Source organism: Pieris brassicae, chromosome 13, assembly GCF_905147105.1.
Source record: "Pieris brassicae chromosome 13, ilPieBrab1.1, whole genome shotgun sequence".
Taxonomy (NCBI): Eukaryota; Metazoa; Arthropoda; class Insecta; order Lepidoptera; family Pieridae; genus Pieris; species Pieris brassicae.
Window position 1 is genome coordinate 2,946,563 of NC_059677.1, and position 18,084 is coordinate 2,964,646.

General features: G+C 37.2%; 1 protein-coding gene across 1 annotated transcript; it reads left to right on the plus strand.

The window, feature by feature from the left end:
* The first annotated feature begins 789 nt into the window (after window positions 1–789).
* On the plus strand, window positions 790–5,914 carry LOC123717886 (O-glucosyltransferase rumi homolog). Its single transcript, XM_045674134.1, has 6 exons — window positions 790–985; window positions 1,145–1,329; window positions 1,594–1,782; window positions 2,038–2,168; window positions 3,541–3,688; window positions 5,474–5,914. The coding sequence occupies exons 1-6, from the start codon at window positions 850–852 to the stop codon at window positions 5,891–5,893; spliced, it is 1,209 nt and encodes a 402-aa protein (XP_045530090.1). The 5' UTR covers window positions 790–849; the 3' UTR covers window positions 5,894–5,914.
* Window positions 5,915–18,084: the final 12,170 nt, after the last annotated feature.

Here is an 18,084-nt window from a genome sequence, read left to right on the forward strand (position 1 = left end):
TGCGTATGAAATTTATATGTATTGTTTTTGAATAAATAATTTTTATACTATGATAATAAAAATGAAATATTTTTCTAAAAACTTTTTTCATTTTTGTGTACTCTACCCTTTTAAGCAAAGATAAGTAAAACATAGAGCCCAATAATTTACTGTCTATGTAAGCATATCATTTAAAGTAATATCAAGAAAAATTTGTAGAGTTGCGAAAAGATATCTTTTTATTATTTATTGTTCAGCATTACACAAATAATAAATCGGAAAATAAATGATTAAAACATGTCATGTTTCCATACGTTTATGCACTTAAAAAAAAATTAGTGCGACTTAGGGTCCGAAAGCAGGACTTGACATTTAGGAATTACAAAACTTTTCACTATGAAAACATTACTAATTTATATTACGATTTCTAGTTTGCTAATTGCTTTTTTTAATATTATGGAAATAGTTTTGACTTTCTGCCAGTTACAAGTAAAAGGCTGGGAAATGACACGCGAGAAAAATTAAACAAAGCCATCAAAAGAAAACAAAGGGATTGCTAATTACTTTAGCTCGTTTTGAAAGTTGACTTTTCTCAATTTAAAGTATATTGTCTTTTACTTGAAACTGGCTTAAAGTTAAAACTATTGCCATAATATTAAAAAAAGGGTATTGTTACTTTTTAGTAATCGCAAAAGGAATGTCACTGTCAGTGCGACTACGTGATGCGTGTGCGATTTAAAAACAGTAAACAAAAACAAAGCATGCGGTTGCTATTATATTATACGTTAACATTATCCTAAAGATTTTAATTCTAAAATATTAAGAATAATATATTTTTGTTTAAATCTTACTACATAAAAAATACACAAAATGTGTTTTACGTTTTCTAGATTTTGGTCTTCTGCATTTATTTATTATTTACTCTTATCCTTCTCAAAATGTAATATTGAAACTTGTACAAGTGATTCATCATGCTCTAAAGCAAATAAAAACAAATATTCTAAAGGTAGTAACATGCTTTTATTATCAGCTAGGGTTTATTAGGAACATGCAATCGGAAAATTACGTCTAAAATATTTACTTTTGATTACTATAATTATTGTGTACGGGATATTTATTATAAAATATATAAAACTAATAGTAATCTATAATTTTCTTATTCCAGAAATAAATGAGTGGACATCTTATATTACAAATGAAATTAAAGTAGCAACAACCCAATATAAACCTTGCTCTTCTGATAACTGTTCTTGTCATTCTCAAGTTATTATAAATGATTTAGCACCATTTCAGTCTGGTATAAATAAAGATATGGTAGAAAAGGCAATTAATAAGGGAACTAAGTACCAGGTTTGTACTTAGGTATTTTTAATTTAAAACATTCAACCACAGCATATATTTTTAATGAGAATAGTAGTTTTGTAATCAAATCTGGGTACATTGATCACTTTGTTATTTATATAATCTCTATCTTCTATCTATTTCTTTAAACCTCATCTGTTACATACTTACTTCTAAGTAAACTAAAGCCTTGTCTGTCTTATATAGATGTGACCTTCTATACTACTAACAAGATCTCAAGCTTATAAAATAATATTTTGTTTTGCTATTTAGATTATAGATGGCAAGTTGTATAGGCAAAAAGAGTGCCATTTCCCTGCCAGATGTGCTGGAATTGAGCATTACCTAAAATTATTGTCACCAAAGTTACCAAATATGGAGTTATCTATAAATACAAGAGACTGGCCTCAAGTCAATCGGCAGTGGGGACATAAGAATATCCCTGTATTTTCTTTTAGCAAAGTATGTATATAGTCTTGAAAATTAAATAAAGTATTTAGTGTTTAGGAATCTTGAAGCCAAGCAGTTTATGTCACCTTCACATGGTATTTCTTTATTAATTATATTGTTAATGAATGCTATTTTGATTATAGAATTTGACAACATAGTTAGTCTTGAATTTTAAATTTTAAAAGTAAGCTTTTCAATTTTTAACCTTTTTGATGAAAGTTGTACCTGCGCATATCTTTAAATATTTTGTAAATATTGTTTTTTTAGACTAAGGACTATGATGATATAATGTATCCTGCTTGGAGCTTCTGGGAAGGTGGACCGGCCATATCTTTATACCCCACTGGTATTGGACGCTGGGACCAACATAGGATATCTATAACCAAAGCTGCCGACAAGTAGGAGAGAATCTTATTTTATTTATTTCCAACATAAATTTCGGTTACAGTGTTCTTTGTTTTTTATATGAAACAATAAATACACATTATATATACCTCTTTAATATATACACATTTCGGGGCCTTTTAAAGTATTTATTTGATTATATTCTACAATGGCCAGTATTCAAGCCTTAACTTGTCTAAGCCATCGCGGAATATGCTTACTTAGGGAGCGTTCAAGTATTACGTAACGAATTTAGGGGGGGGGGTGTCTTGTAAAACGTTACGATGCGGGGCGGGAATTAAATTACGCGTTACTGTTAATAATTTTTTTGCAGTACTTACACCACATAATGGTAACTTTAAGGTATAAAGAGTCACTGGGGTTAGTCACTAAAAGTTTTAGCATTGGATACAAAAAACGTTACGGTGCGTTTCATGGGGGGGGGGGGGGTCAAGAATCTCCAAAAATTGCGTGACGTAATACTTCAACGTTCCCTTAGATTAATTCTATATTTATTTGCTTAACCTTTCTGTTTATATTGTGTATTCCATCTGAAAAATACACGTGTATATGTAGCGTATGTGAGTAATGCGGGTTTAGTTCTCATCAGTTTGTAGTCGCTTAGCGGCTGTAAGTATAACCTATTTGATAAGCTATCACATAGTTTATCTACAGAATGCACAAACGTCAAAAAAGGAAGCTAAAAACACAGCAATTATTATCAATGCCGGATTTAGAGGTCTGGGACACAAAGAAGTGGAGGCCCCGCAAATTATAATTTAGCATGAAATCAAGTAAAGATTATTTATGGTTAAAGTATCTATTGTGGCCCCTTTTTTGTCGAGAGTCCGGGTTTGTAGTTCTGGTTAGCTTCCCCTAAATCCAGGGATATACAAAAAATAAAACATTATAGATTCAATACATATTTAGTTAAATATACTAAATTTAAATCTCATTGAACCGGCGGTTAAAGAGGCATCTGTGTGCTCACCAATAAGCCGTATCTCAATTACCGTCTGGTGGGATTGTCGCTTAACGTCTGTGTACTTCTGTAAAAACTAACTAAATGGAGATACCGGCAAACTTCTTGAGCGTTAAACGAGGGTGTGGGGGAAGGTTTGCGTATCGTGCATAGCGCGGTAACACAGATGTCAACTGATTTACCAATCACGCGATCGACACGTCACTCTCAAGTGATACCTAAATATCGCTTCTATGTCAGGGAAGGACATTTGTTCAAGATGTTTGCCGGTATCTATAACGTGTGTTTAAATATATGATGCATTCATTATAGATAATAAGAAAAAACCAGATTCCATTCCAGACCTTTCAATTGTAATTCAAAGTACGTCAACATAGAAACATTTATAGCTCTTCACATTGTAGGGTTCCGTGGGAAGAGAAGAAGACACAAGCCTTCTTCAGAGGTTCTAGAACGAGCGAAGAAAGAGACGCCCTTATATTATTATCTAGGTCCCATCCAGATCTGGTAGATGCCAAATATACGAAGAACCAAGCCTGGAAATCTGATGCTGTAAGTTAAACTCCGAATAAGTTTGGAGTAAGGAAGGTGCTGATCTTCCTACAGGGAGGATCCTACTTCCTACTTCCTCAAACAGTTATTTTTTTTATAGAACAGGGAGCAAACGGGTATGAGGCTCACCTGATGTTAAGTGATACCACCGCCCATAATGCTCAATGTCAGAAAGCTCGCTAGTGGGTTGCCGGCTTTTTGTGAATCGGAACGGACCTCGTGGCAGAACACAAACATATCATCATAACAACACCATCCATATCATCTAGACGTCCGTCGTTCCACAATTGAGCGGTTTTTGTACCACCGTACCAACTCTTAAAAAGCCGGCAGTGCGCATGCGAGCCTCCTGGCAGTGTGAGTGTCCATGGGCGGCGGTATCACTTATCATCAGGTGAGCCTCCTCCCCGCTTGCCTCCTGTAATATGAAAATACAAAGTACACATGTCAGAAGTGAAACTTCTTTGTAAATTAATTTTTAAGTTCTTCATATTTTTACAATACATATATATTATACATATTGTTACAAGCTTGGGGATCGGATAGAAAATGCCGTAGGTCTTTTCAAGGGTTTATTTCTTGATAAATCAATGAGGAATGTACGCACAAATTATTAGTAAAAATGCACTTATTACACACAAATCAGTCACTAATTAGTATTGTCTTTTGTTAACATAGCTTTTAAACATTTAAAGAAAACACTTTTTAACCGGTATGAAGCTATGTATTATTATATACTTACTGTAAAATAATTATATGTTTATAATAATACATAGCTTCAAGCCGGTTAAAAAGTGTTTTCAGTCACTTACTTATGGACAATTCACACAGTACTTTATCACTTCATTTTATCGCTTCGGTGTTTACCTCTTGATATCGCATTCGAAACTAAACTAACTGGTCGAGTTTCGGCTTGCTTATGTATCCCTTGGAATAATCTTAAACAATATTCTAGAACTCTCTAGGCGGGATTGCTACTGAGTAGCGATTGCACGCTTTTAGAAAGTCCGTTGTCTCTTTCGCACATTGCTCCGTCCTTGTCATACGGCGTTCTAGAGTGCTCAGTCTATCTTCGAGAAGGTTCCGATCTTCCCTCTTCCTCGCGCATCATTCCGTCCTTGTTCCACACCTAGAAAATTCGGTCCAGAATATTCCTTCATCTTAGGGGTATAACTAGCCCTGAAAACGCCTGGAAACGGGTCTCCTGAAAACTGCACCACTCGACTACACATGTTCTGGAACTGACTGAAAAATTGTTTCAGTCTCCTGTAAACTAGGGCAACATTATGCAAATTACAATTTTCTAATATGTGATTGACCCTCTCCTGAAACGGTCAGAAATCATATTACAGCCTGCTGAAAAGTTCTCTAAGTAGTGGACGAATCTAGAAATATTGCAGTCGAGCCGTCTTCGTAACAATATGTTAGGAATTTAATGAATTTAATTGTCATTCAAAGTCTTCGATATTTTATTTCCACTGGTACTGTTGTGACGCATAAGTAAAATATCCAATACAAGTTCGTGTTTCAACATTATCTAAATATCTTGTAAAACTAGCATCTATTGTCGTTCTACTCTTAATCCATGGCCATTTGCTTCATGCTACGTTCACCTCACTCTCTTTCAATCGGTCTCAATCGCTCTCATCGTTTTCTTCCACAGAAACGCTGCACATCTTCGTGACGCTAATATTATTATTATTACCTTCATGCGCCGAAAGAACTTTCACTTCACTTCTTCTTCTTCACTACACTTCACCGCTCATAACGTTAAAATAATTTCAGGATACACTATACGCCGAACCAGCTAAAGAAGTCTCATTTGAAGATCATTGCAAATACAAATACCTTTTTAACTATAGAGGTGTTTCGGCGAGTTTCAGATTCAAACATTTATTTCTATGCAAATCGTTGATATTTCACGTCGGCAACGATTGGCTGGAATTTTTCTACCCATCACTAAAGCCGTGGATACATTATGTGCCAATTAATCCTAAGGCTACACAGGAGGAGATTCTTCATTATGTAAATTACTTTAAAGATAATGACGATTTAGCACAGAGTATAGCAAATCAAGGTTTTCAACAGATTTGGGATAATCTAAGGGACAAAGATGTGAAGTGTTATTGGAAGAAGCTGTTAAAACAATATGCTAAACTTGTCCAATATGATGTAGTTAAAAGCGGTGATGTTATAAGAGTGTAGTTGAAATATACGTTATATATAGTTGTGTTTTTTATTACATATCCTATTAATAATATAAATGCGAATGTTTGTAAGCATAGATGATATGAAAGTTTGTAAGGTTAGATGTTTGTTGCGCTTTCGCGTAAAATAAATAAACTTAATTCAAACTTTACAATAATATAGTAGAAGTAGAAGTCGCTCATTGCTGAATGCGCGACCCGAACGGTATTTTGGTTGTGTGTGTGTGGTAATAAATCGCTAGTGCCTTGAAAAATCAAGGCACTAGCGATTTATTGAACGCATTGTATTTAATGTAGGGCAATGGCCAGTTATTGGCAAGTTTTTAAAATGAAATTTCTTTATCGGCGTTGTAAAAAAAATCCCGTCACGCATTTCGGTTACGAGTCACATTTTTCCGTTACGCGCCATCTATTTCTTGTCCCTACCACGGTTGATTCGAAGAGATTCGAAGCTATTTATAACAAAAATATATAATAACCATAACAATGATAGTAGTAATTCTATTACAATTAATGAAATTCTGTAATAATCTTAGTAATAAGGTAAAATGAAATAATTGTATTATTTGTATTCATGTCTATGATAATAAAGCCCTTTGTTAAACTTTATCTAATTTAACTTTATTTAACCAATTTCTGTAAAGTTGCTTATAGTAGATCATATAAAAAAAAATTAAGCCATAAAGAAGTTTCACATCTTACGTTTGTACACTAGTACACGCACGTTAGGAGTTACACGTACAAAAAGATATTTTATTTTTATTTATTGTATAAATGATCTTAATATAAAGGAAGTTGGTGTGGTGGAAACACAAACTGTACAGTTTCTCTGTCCACATTTATTAAATCATTAACATATATACTAAGGCCAGTGACATATGAACTATAACATAACAATCAAACCATTAAAATTGCACGTAAAACATCATAAACCTGTTTTTGTCGAGAATTCTCATTCGAATACAGGAGTTCTTATATTCGAATATGTATTAAATTACGATAATGGCTGATTAGCATATTTAAAAAAATTTAAATATATAGATAAGTTACTTACCTGTTAATTATTACGAAATACTCCGTTTTTACTTGAATTATAGGTTGTAAGTAGGTAAGTTAGTGGTTTCCTTGGGTCATTAATAATAAAGTGAATTAAACAACAGTTATAATAATATAAAATTTACAATAAAATAATATTAATTTCTTACTTACTACAAACTGACGTGAGTCTGATTTCAATTTTTTTTTTTTGTAAAATAGGGGGCAAACGGGCAGGAGGCTCACCTGATGTTAAGTGATACCGCCGCCCATGGACACTCTCAATGCCAGAGGGCTCGCGAGTGCGTTGCCGGCCTTTTAAGAATTTGTACGCTCTTTTCTTGAAGGACCCTAAGTCGAATTGGTTCGGAAATACTTCAGTGGGCAGCTGGTTCCACATAGCGGTGGTGCGCGGCAAAAATTGCCTTGAAAAACGCTCAGTCGTGGAACGGCAGAAGATGCAGAGTGACCCCACATCTCTACGCAACGCCAAAGGATCGAGCCGCTCGGAGAGGGATTGGTCATCGACGATTCGAACCGCTCTTCGTTGGATACGGTCAAGTGAAAGGAGCTGGTACTGGGGAGCCCCCGCCCAGAGGTGAGAACAGTAATCCATGTGGGGCCGTATTTGCGCTTTATAGAGTTGCAAGCGGTGGCCCGGAGTGAAGTACCGTCTCGCCTTGCTGAGCACACCAAGCTTTTTGGAGGCTAATTTAGCCTTTCCCTCCAAATGACCGCGAAACTGAACGTCGTTCGATATGTCAATGCCAAGTATTCCGATGCTGGCTGTGGCTTCAAGAAGAGTGTTTTCGAAAAGAGGAGTAGCGACAAAGGGTATTTTTTTCGCGGAAAACGCGCAAACTTCTGTCTTCTTGGGGTTAAATTGGACTAGGTTTAGTCTACCCCAGTCCGAGACTCCACGTAGTAGAGTTTCGACTTCAGACACAAGTTTGTTCCGGTACTCATCGACATCTGCCCGAGAAATACCTGCCCGGCCAGTGTAAAGAGTATCCCCAGTGCTGTCGTCCGCATAGCAATGAATGTTGCTAAGTTGCAACATGTCATTGATATGCAGAAGAAACAGGGTCGGGGATAGAACACAGCCTTGTGGGACCCCAGCATTCACGGGTTTAAGGTCGGAACATGCTCCGTCGACGACGACCTTGATGCTCCGATCGGCCAGAAAGCTGGAGATCCAGTCGCATAATTTCTCGGGAAGCCCGTAGGCTGGAAGCTTCGAGAGCAGTGCTTTGTACCACACCCGATCGAAGGCTTTCGCTATGTCCAAACTAACCGCTAGCGCCTCCCCCTTGGACTCAATTGCCTCTGCCCATCTATGTGTAAGGTATACTAGAAGGTCACCAGCCGAACGACCACGACGAAAGCCGTACTGAATCGCTAATCAGCTGGTGGCCCTCTAGATACCTCAAGAGTTGGCCATTAATAATGGATTCCATTATTTTGGAGAACAAGGAGGTTATAGCTATTGGACGATAGTTGGACGGATCAGAGCGATTGCCTTTTTTAGGGATCGGATGTATCGAAGCGGTCTTCCAGCACTTCGGGACAGTGCCGAGCGAGTACAGGTACCGGAAAAGGCGCGTTAGGACCGGAGCCAACTCAGGAGCTCAAGTACGCAGCACAATTGGAAGGATACCATCCGGCCCGCTCGACTTATGAATGTCTAAGGAAGATAGTGCCTTGCGAACAGCACGTTGCCGGAATGTGATTTCCGGCATTGAATAATCACACCGCGAAATCGTCGGTGGTGATCCCCCTCGGTCATCCTAAGTCGAGTTGGACGCGAAGAGACAGCCCAAGAGGTCGGCCTTCTCCTTCGCAGTGTGGGCGAGCGAGTCATCCTCTCTGTGCAGCGGTGGAATGGATGGCTGACAAAAATTCCCTTGTACAGCTTTGGCGAGAGACCAGAAGGCTCGAGTCCCCGAAGGGAGTTGGGCCAATCTCTCGCCAAATCCGGTGATGTGCTCCGACTTTGCTTTAGCGATTTCCCGTTTGACGGACCTGGAGGCTGAGTTATATGCTTTTTTATGTTCGCTGGTATTGGCATCACGAGATATCGCCGCTTCCGCCCAGGCATTAAAGTATTCTCGCTTTCAACGCGATGCTGCCTTGCAAGAACGCTTAAACTAGGGCTGTGACTTGCCACCGATCGGCGCCGCAGAAAATGGAATAAAGAGTTCCATGCCCTGCAGAACCACTTCGGCGACAGAGGCAGCGACGGAATCTGGAGCTTCCGACGAAAAGCACATAGGCCCCCAAGGGTAGGACCCAAAGAAAGACCGCATCCCATCCCAATCTGCTGACCGATAGTGCCAAATACGGCGACAACCCGAAAAACGGGGCCGAGGTGGGTGCGTAGTAGGCACAGTACTCCGAACCACACAATGATCCGATGAACCCAATGGCGGGTCAACAGAGACTTGATAGGTCTCCGGATGTGAGGTCAGCAGAAGGTCCAACAAAGAGGGTTTATGACCATCCTCATCTGGTATTCGCGTAATCGCAGGGACCATTTGTGACAGGTCGTAAGCAAAGCAAAGTCGTGAAAGGATCTTCCCGCGTGATCGGTGGTTTCCGAGCCGAGCCAATCGGCATGGTGAGCGTTGAAATCGCCAAGTATCACGATTTCAGCGGTAGGAACCCCTTCGAGCAGGGAATCTGTAGCCATTTGGATGTGCTCAATGAGTCGGTCAGTTTCGGTATTTCCGCTATACCTATACAGGCATGCGTAGAATCGCGGATGGTCATCGCAGTCTACGCGCAGCCAAAGGCTAGATAGGTCCCTTCCTTCAAGCGACCCGAGGCGACGAGAACAGATATCCTCTCTGACGTACACGCAAACTCCCGCCCGCGGCACAAATGAATGTTCCAATTTGTACCCCGGGTAGGAGAGGTAGGAAGTATCAGCCGGGGAGGATATCTGAGTCTCAGTAAGGAAGAATAAGGCCGGCTTCGCAGTTTCGAGGTGAAAGTGAACCGCGTTAAGATTAGAGTTGAGCCCCCTAACATTGGTAAAGTCCACTGAGAGCGTGGAAGGGGATGCCTTCAGTAAATTCTTCCGTTTGCCCCGAGATCGAAACCTATAGTTTTTTGCGCAGTTTTTGCCCACCCCAGAATACGAAGGGCAGCCTGTGCATCCACCACCGAATACTGATTGTTCCGATGATGGACGCTCAGAGGGGGATTCTCCACAGCGGAAACGTGTGGTACCCCCCTGGGGGTAATATAGTTATCGTGATTCATGTGCACTTTAATTTTTCATGTATCGTTTTTTGTTCCTGTTTAGTTCTGTCTTAATAACTTTGTGGGATATGTATTTTTGTACGTCTTGCCTATCTTATCTAATTTAATACATTTTTATTTCTATTCTCACAGTGGTTGCCTGTAAGAGATCGCTCGAAAGCTATATGCCACCAGTTGCTCGCCTTTTAATTTAATTATGTTCAATTATTATATTGTACCTAATGCAACGAAGTGTTAGTAAATAAATATATTAGACTCACGAAAGCGTGATTTTGTTTTCCTGTTAACGATCGTACTGAATGCATGCCGCGAAAGCGCAAGTCTAATCTTTTCCAAAGCTCTAATAAAGCTCAAACTGCGAAGTCTTGAACAGGCAGACAGTACAGAACAAGAGATACCCTAACAGTATTCAGCTCGACGTCAACAGAACGAACGAGGCTTCTGGGACTCCGTCTTCAGCAGGCGACTTACATGACGTCCCAAAGAGCTACAGAAAGCATTGTAGTTCGCAGACGCACTGTTGCTGAAAGGGCCCAATAGCGATAACTAATTTTTACAAAAAAAAAACGCGTATTCGCTAAAGCTGCATTTGAATTCGAAGAGATTTTTGATAACGAGTCTCAAACTTATAAAATAAAAAAAAGATGCGATGAATAAAGAATGCAGATTTTGCAGTGCTCTGAAATGGAAAAAGGAAGCTGCAGGCATGTGTTGTGGAAATGTAGCTTTTTCTTCAATAGACGATCCTGTTGAACCTCTTAAAGGACTTTTTTCAAATGAAACAGATGAGTCCGTTTTCTAAAAAAACTATACAGGCTTCCATATAACATCTTTTGAAGCTGATAACATTGATTGGGTGGTGAGGAAGCACAAGTTCATAGGCGTTCTGAGTACGTAACAGGAGGTTATACCTGGGTTTAGACCCGAAAGTCAAAAACAAGATTTGTATCAAAATTCGACTATTCTGTACTACTAAGACCCGGGTGTGGAAAGAAACACAGTGCAGCAACGACATAGCTACCGTAGAAGTAAGTAGTGAACAACCTGCGGCATAGATTCTATGATGGTCTCGAGTACCCGAATTTTTTTTGGAAAGGACAAGAGGGGTACAGTTTGAGCGTTCGCGACTGGCAATACTGGTAGCAGTTTGTTAGAAAACAACCTCTATCATTCATCTCATTTAATTTTAAAGAAAATTTAATTTAATGGGTTTAAATTTAGTAACATTACGGTAATTCAGTTCAAAATAAGAATTGTTTATAATATAACGTGATTAAACAATGTTTTGTCGCGAGAACTTGGCAAAATAGGGAACAAGATTTTGTTGGCTGTCAACTCATCGCCTTACCGGTGACGGTTAATATATCGTCTAACCCCCTTGTTATTAACGAAAACACAAACAGTAAATTAATACTGGAGTGTCACGAAGCACTGGAGGCAATAGCTCTAACAAATAGTGGATAAAGGGACACAGTGGCTCTATCGGCAATGATGCTGCCGACGAGCTTGCGAGAAGAGGCTCTGGTAAAATGCCTGCTGGCCCGCATCCGCTCCTCCCCTTGCCCTTCTCGCTAGTTCGAACCTGGATTCGCCAGAGATCCGCTGAACTCCAGAATCAACGATGGTCGCGAAGTGTAGATTGCAAACAGTCCAAAATGCCGGCTGTGAACCCGCAACTTACTAAGCGACTTCTAAACCTGAACAGAACCAATCTCAAAATAATGATAGGGACAATCACGGGCCATTGTCTCCTTAATAAACATCTTTTCGTCCTAGGCGCGACAGACAGCCCCTTGTGCAGAGGCTGTTTCAGCGCAGAGGAATCAGTCACCCACGTAGTCCTGGAATGCGAGGCTGTGGCTAATCAACGTACAATAATCCTCGGAACAGAGAGATCGCTCCGCGAAGCCGGTGAAGTGCCCGGGAGACTTCTGGGCTTCTGGAAGGAGTCAGGCTGGCTAAATTAGCCAGGGCTTTTACGCACAACGGACCGACTACGCGTCTAAGTGCGGAAATTGAGTCCACCCTACCTTACCTTACCTTACCCCCTTGTTATTTTGTTCTATTGAGGTTATACATATTTACTGACTACATAACATCACAAAATACTTCTCAGTTATTTGAGCTACGTCCATTATACATTGGCACGGTTTATGTTTGTCTAGAGGAAGCAAAATCGCCCCGACATTTAATATTACATATTTTCCTCGACAAAATAAGCTAATTTTGTATATATAGCTTTCAAGTAAGTTAAACTAGATATATATAGGTAATAAATACTACATACAAAACAGTTACCTACAAACCTTTTTCGCTTGTACGTTGGAAAACAGTTCCTATATTCAATATGCTGCTCGCAGAGGCTTGGCTTTGCAAGAAGAGTCAAAACTTAAAATAGCAGACAGAAATGAAACAGAACTTTGGTGCTGGATAGCAACAAGGAAGCTCAAAAATAAAATGTTATGACAATGCTACGAGTATTTCAACAAAATAATCCACTCAAAGATCATTGTGATATGCTCCAGCAGGCATTAAATAAACTTGATAGTCATGGCAAAGAGTTGGTTTGCAGCGCAGGACAAGTCTTGAAAACACCTTTATTTTTTAACCAACAGAGGCAAATGGGCTGGAGGCTCATCTGATGTTAAGTGATACCACCCATGGACACTCAATGCCAGAATCAAGCAAGAGCCTTTTGAGAATTGGTACGCTCTTGAAGGACCCTAAGTCGAATTGGTTCGGAAATACTTCAATGGGCATCTGGTTCCACATAGCGGTAGTGCGGAGCAAAAACTGACTTGAAAAACGCTCAGTTGGAACGGTGGACGCTATTTGAGGCTCAGCAATATATTAATACCAGACTGTCACACAAAGTGTAAAAGAAACACAAACAAATGCTTTATATAATAGAATAATTGGTGATTTATGTTCTTCACCAACAGTACCATCGTTACCAAAGTTAACACAGTTTTGGGTAAAAACAAAATGAGAAAATATATTTTAATTAATAAATACATCAAAAAAACTTGTAATTATAAAACAATATAGAAATGTAAACTGTATAGATTTAAAACTCCGAAATGAACTTGACTTGCAATAACATAATTGAAACCGAAAATGTTAAATTAAAATATGAAACTTTAGATTTATAAACATGAAAATTAATAATAACACACGCATAATGTTAATACGAAACAAAAGATGATTTACTAAATTGGTATCTGGCTCAAAAACAAGTTGAAAGCTCAAATTAGGTGAGATAATGAAATTATTGATGGATCCTTTACTGCAGCAGAGACAAATTTTGACACGGTGTCCTAACTAACTTTCTCCTTCGAATTTAAAGCTATAATTTCCATTTAACTAATACTTCCTTTCTTATACCGCTTTTACAAGTTATTTTTTTGTAGTTCTTTCTCATAAAAAGTTCCCGTTATTGATTCCTTTTCTAAATCGTTTAAAGTGTATACAACCCACGGTGAACGATCTATAATCGAAGTAATGATAAAAATTCATTACTCCAATTACTTTCATAACCTTTTTGAAAAACATGTTTGTATTTTGTAATTCTTACATAGTCACCAACGTTAAACTTAGGTACTTTGTTTAAACTTGAAATATAAGTCTTTTCATCATAATATAAATTCCGCCAAACTTCCATAATGTTTTCCATTTTAACATCACATGGTCTCATCTTGATACTAGAGTGCACACTGTGATTATAAGAACTAACCAAATCTTGTAAAATATATGTATAGCGATAAGTATTCTTATGTGTAAAATAACGTCACATTTTCATTTTCAATGTTCTCTGAAATCGTTCTACTATACTTGCTTTTGTATCTGGATTATTTGTAGTGTAATAATTTGTATTTTTACTTTTAAATAAGTTTGGACAGCCTTAGATACAAATTCCGTACCCTTATCTGATTGAATGTGTCTAGGAACAGTTTTAGCTTCATCAAAGATGCTAGTAAAACACGTTTTTATTCTGCATGAATCCTTCTTTTTCATTGCTCTAACATAAGCATACTTACTAAAGGCGTCAATAACACACAAAATATATTTATATCCATCATTATATTGTATGTAAGTTCTTAAATCACTTAAATCAGCTTGCCACAATTCATTAATATTTGATAAAATATATTTATGACGCGGGATTTTTTTTATAACCGGTTTATGTAATGTATATGTTTCTTGAGTCTGCAACCATTTCAAAACATCACTTTTTGAGATTTTTCCATTCATTGCCTTTAACTTATGGACACTGGTGTAACCGGCTGGATGTGATATATCATAATAGATGCGATGTAACTCTAATACGGGGTCCATTTCTCCCAATCACTTTTGTTTCTCAATTTATTGATGTATTTAGATTGAGTTGTAGTTGAAGAAACCTCAGTTTGTGGTTCTTGAATCAATCTTTTATCTATACTTTTAAGGTTAGATATATATTTGATTCTTTTCAGATTACCAATATATGTTAGCGGGGTATTTATATCATTTAAAAACTTGGCGAATATTTTCCAACCGATTGGATCGGATCTCTTCGAGGGTCTTAAGATGTCATTCACTAAATCTATAATATTACTCCCTGGTATCTCTTGTCCACTAATGACAACTGTTCCATTATTATTCCATTGCAATTGATCTGTTTTATTTACTATTGTATCCATCAATAATTCACCCCTCCTCACATAAGTTTTAGGAATTAATTTTAATATTTCTTTTGGTGGTAACCCATATGCGATGTCTTCACCCGTTGGGGGTTGTTTAACATTTTGCATTTTTTCATTTTCACTAGTAGTTATATTATTGATGTTACGGTTTTCGTTAGTATTATCATTTATTACCTTTTCAGTTATTGTTATTTCTTGAGGTTGACGTTCTTCCATGGAGTAATGTAAGTATCTTTGTAAAATTTGTAGATAAAGCGCCCATTTTTCGCGATCATCCAATTTACTTGATATAATTTTTTCCATTTCTAAATCCAATCTACTTTGCGGTGTTGCTTTATTTTCATTGTGATGTTTCAGTTTATCAATAAAGTCTTGCTCAACGAGAAGCATTTTTTTTGTGTTCATTGTGATTTATTAAAACAACTTACAAGGGTGCTTAGAATTGTACCCAAAATTATTGGAAGAAAGGACCCTCCTTTTTGTATTAATATATTTTTCCTGTATTCATAACTTTTTCCTTTACTGATCAGATTACGTAAGATATTTTTAATTTTTTTTAAATTTGGTTTTTGTATTCTCTTTTAAAGGTACTTTTCCTTGTAAAACATTGTGAATACATTCACATAGACAGTTAATTTCTTGATTATTACAAGACTTCAATAATATCCTATTTGTTGTTGGGTTTAATTTGTTTGTGTTTTAATTTATGTAAAGCTGATAACAATTCCTTATGCGTTGTTATTCGTTGATACATGGTTCATTACTTAGACTTAGAGTGGCTGTTTACAAAGATATTTATACCTTTTCATAGGAACATATATTGTACAAAAATTACTAGAGTCAAATATTTTAGATTTTATGCGGCGAGCATCATCAGTGTTTTGTTTCAAATCAATCATTCAATAACTATGAGCTTCTTTAGTAGCAGCGGTATATGAATCTTCAATAAACTTCGTGTCTTCCGGTGAAACTTGTCTAGCTAGAAATCGTATTTGTGTTTTGTCACGGGGATTTTTAAAATAAATAAAAAAAACTTGAATTTAGTGAAATGTCGCGCTGTCCTCTTCCTTGATGAAATAAGTTTTGGGTTATGTAAAAAACACTAAAATTTCTATGATAAATTGTAAATATATCAACAACTCGCCCATCAGATTCCCTCATTAAGTCATCTATTATAATCAAATGTGGATTTTTACCATCAAATATATGCAATACCGCTACTCCTTGGTGGTAATTTACTCCGGGTATATTATAAAGCGGTTGCATTTCATCATAACACCAGGTAATTTCCAAAAAAAACTCATTACATATACTATTTTTATGTTTAGTGAAATTTGCAACACAGTTAGATTTTCCACACCCACTTGGTCCTGCTACGATGGCAGCAAAGGGATGAATAAAATGAATCATTATTTTTTGGACTTCTGTCTTCAGCAGGGAAAGGAATAAAACTAAGTTGATATTTTAAAAACAATTTATTTATATGGAATATACAGAAAAATGTAAGTGTAATATCACAATATTAATGTATACGCATATATATGTATACATGTAAAACACAAACTTATTTTACATAAAAAATTACAATGTCTTATATATACAATAATGATTAACTCAATTACACACTAATGATTTTGTAATGACCTATAGGTAACGTATCGATTTTGTTTGGTAAAATGTGACTCAGTGAATAATGATATGGTGCTAGTAAATTTGTATAGAAATATAATGCACATATAAATAAAAAATAATACCTGGAATAAAAATGTTTTATTTTACCATGTAACCCTTACATCTAATTATATTATAGCTAGTGGTGTTAATGTGGGTTAGGTATATTTATTGTAATTTGTTTAGACCCGTACGTTAGGTTAGGTTAAATATAGCTTTATTATTTTTCTTTTAGAGCCATAGATTGGGTTAGTGAATGTAGTAAAGTAGATAACGCGATGCATTCGTACTGAGGCATTCATAAGATAATGACTGGAAATTTCGTGCAGGAAATAGAAGCTGATAAGGTGGTGATAAGTAATTAGCGATGGTTTTGGGAAAGCTAACTTTGAAACGGTTAGAGATATCAGTTCGGCTGTGAGTGCTATAGGCTCCGCACACCCCGAGAAAATATTGGAGAATTTTTTTAGACTTAGACTCATAATTGTTCCATTGTGCGTAAAGTTCTGGCTAATTTAGCCAGCCTAGCTCTTTCCAGAAGCTCAAAGTATCCTGGGCACTTCACAGGCTTCACGGAGCGACCTCACTGCTCCGAGGATTAGAAATTAGTTTTATCAAAAACTCATTCAATGTCAATAAATGCACCATGGGTTGACTGCTTTAGCTTCAGAGAGTTGCCAATGCGAGACACGACGTTGTGGAGTGATGAATCCGTTGATTTTCCTGAGCTGTAGGCATGTGGATTTGGATACAGGAATTTGGTAGTGATACCTGGCTACGTATCTCCAGGTCCCCCAGCCTCTCCATCGTTTTTAGGAAGAAGGAAGTGAGGCTGATGGGTCTGAAGGGTTTCTTGGTTTCGCTTGGGTATAGTCCTCTCTAACTGGTTTTGCCATGAATCTGTGGTTTATACAGGTTCGGAAAACGGAAAACGTAGACAACTCACTTCTAAATTTGAAGAATCACAATGTATGGTAGAAAAATATTATTCTGCGATGAAAGATTTAATAGTTGCTTCACAATCGATGCCGGTGTGAAGTTGATTTCTGACATATTTAACGCCCTGGAAGAATCGTATGAGGGAGTCGGCGTCTTTTATGACCTGTTAAAGGCCTTTGACCATGTTCATCCTATATATACTAGTTGGAAAGCTATGGCGTTGATGGCAAAGCTTCCAGTCTGATGAATTCATATTTAAAGGGAAGGATCCGAAGAGTGCATGTGAATGGAGTCACCTCTCTGGGTTCGCAGGTGTCAATCAGCGTCCCCCAAGGCTCATACATATATATAGGTTACATAAACGACCTAGCCCCTACATTCTTTGTCAACAGAGTTCATGAGATGTTATTGTTTTCTGATGACACTTCATTTCTATTTAAAGTCAATAGGAAAGACGTTTTATTGGACTATAGTTAACTGGTTTAATTTAATAACTTACTGCTTAATGAGAATAAAACAAAATTTATTAGATTTACAACTGCTAGTGTAAAGAAAGATATGGGCAACTTGCAAGTTAAGGACGTGAACTAAACTTTGT

Bases quoted from the DNA above. Each gene is read 5' to 3' on its own strand.
- LOC123717886 (XM_045674134.1), top strand. From the start codon at position 850: ATGTGTTTTACGTTTTCTAGATTTTGGTCTTCTGCATTTATTTATTAT. The intron at 1,783-2,037 runs GTATGTATATAG...TTGTTTTTTTAG, and splicing joins CTGTATTTTCTTTTAGCAAA to ACTAAGGACTATGATGATAT. The intron at 3,689-5,473 runs GTAAGTTAAACT...AAATAATTTCAG, and splicing joins AAGCCTGGAAATCTGATGCT to GATACACTATACGCCGAACC.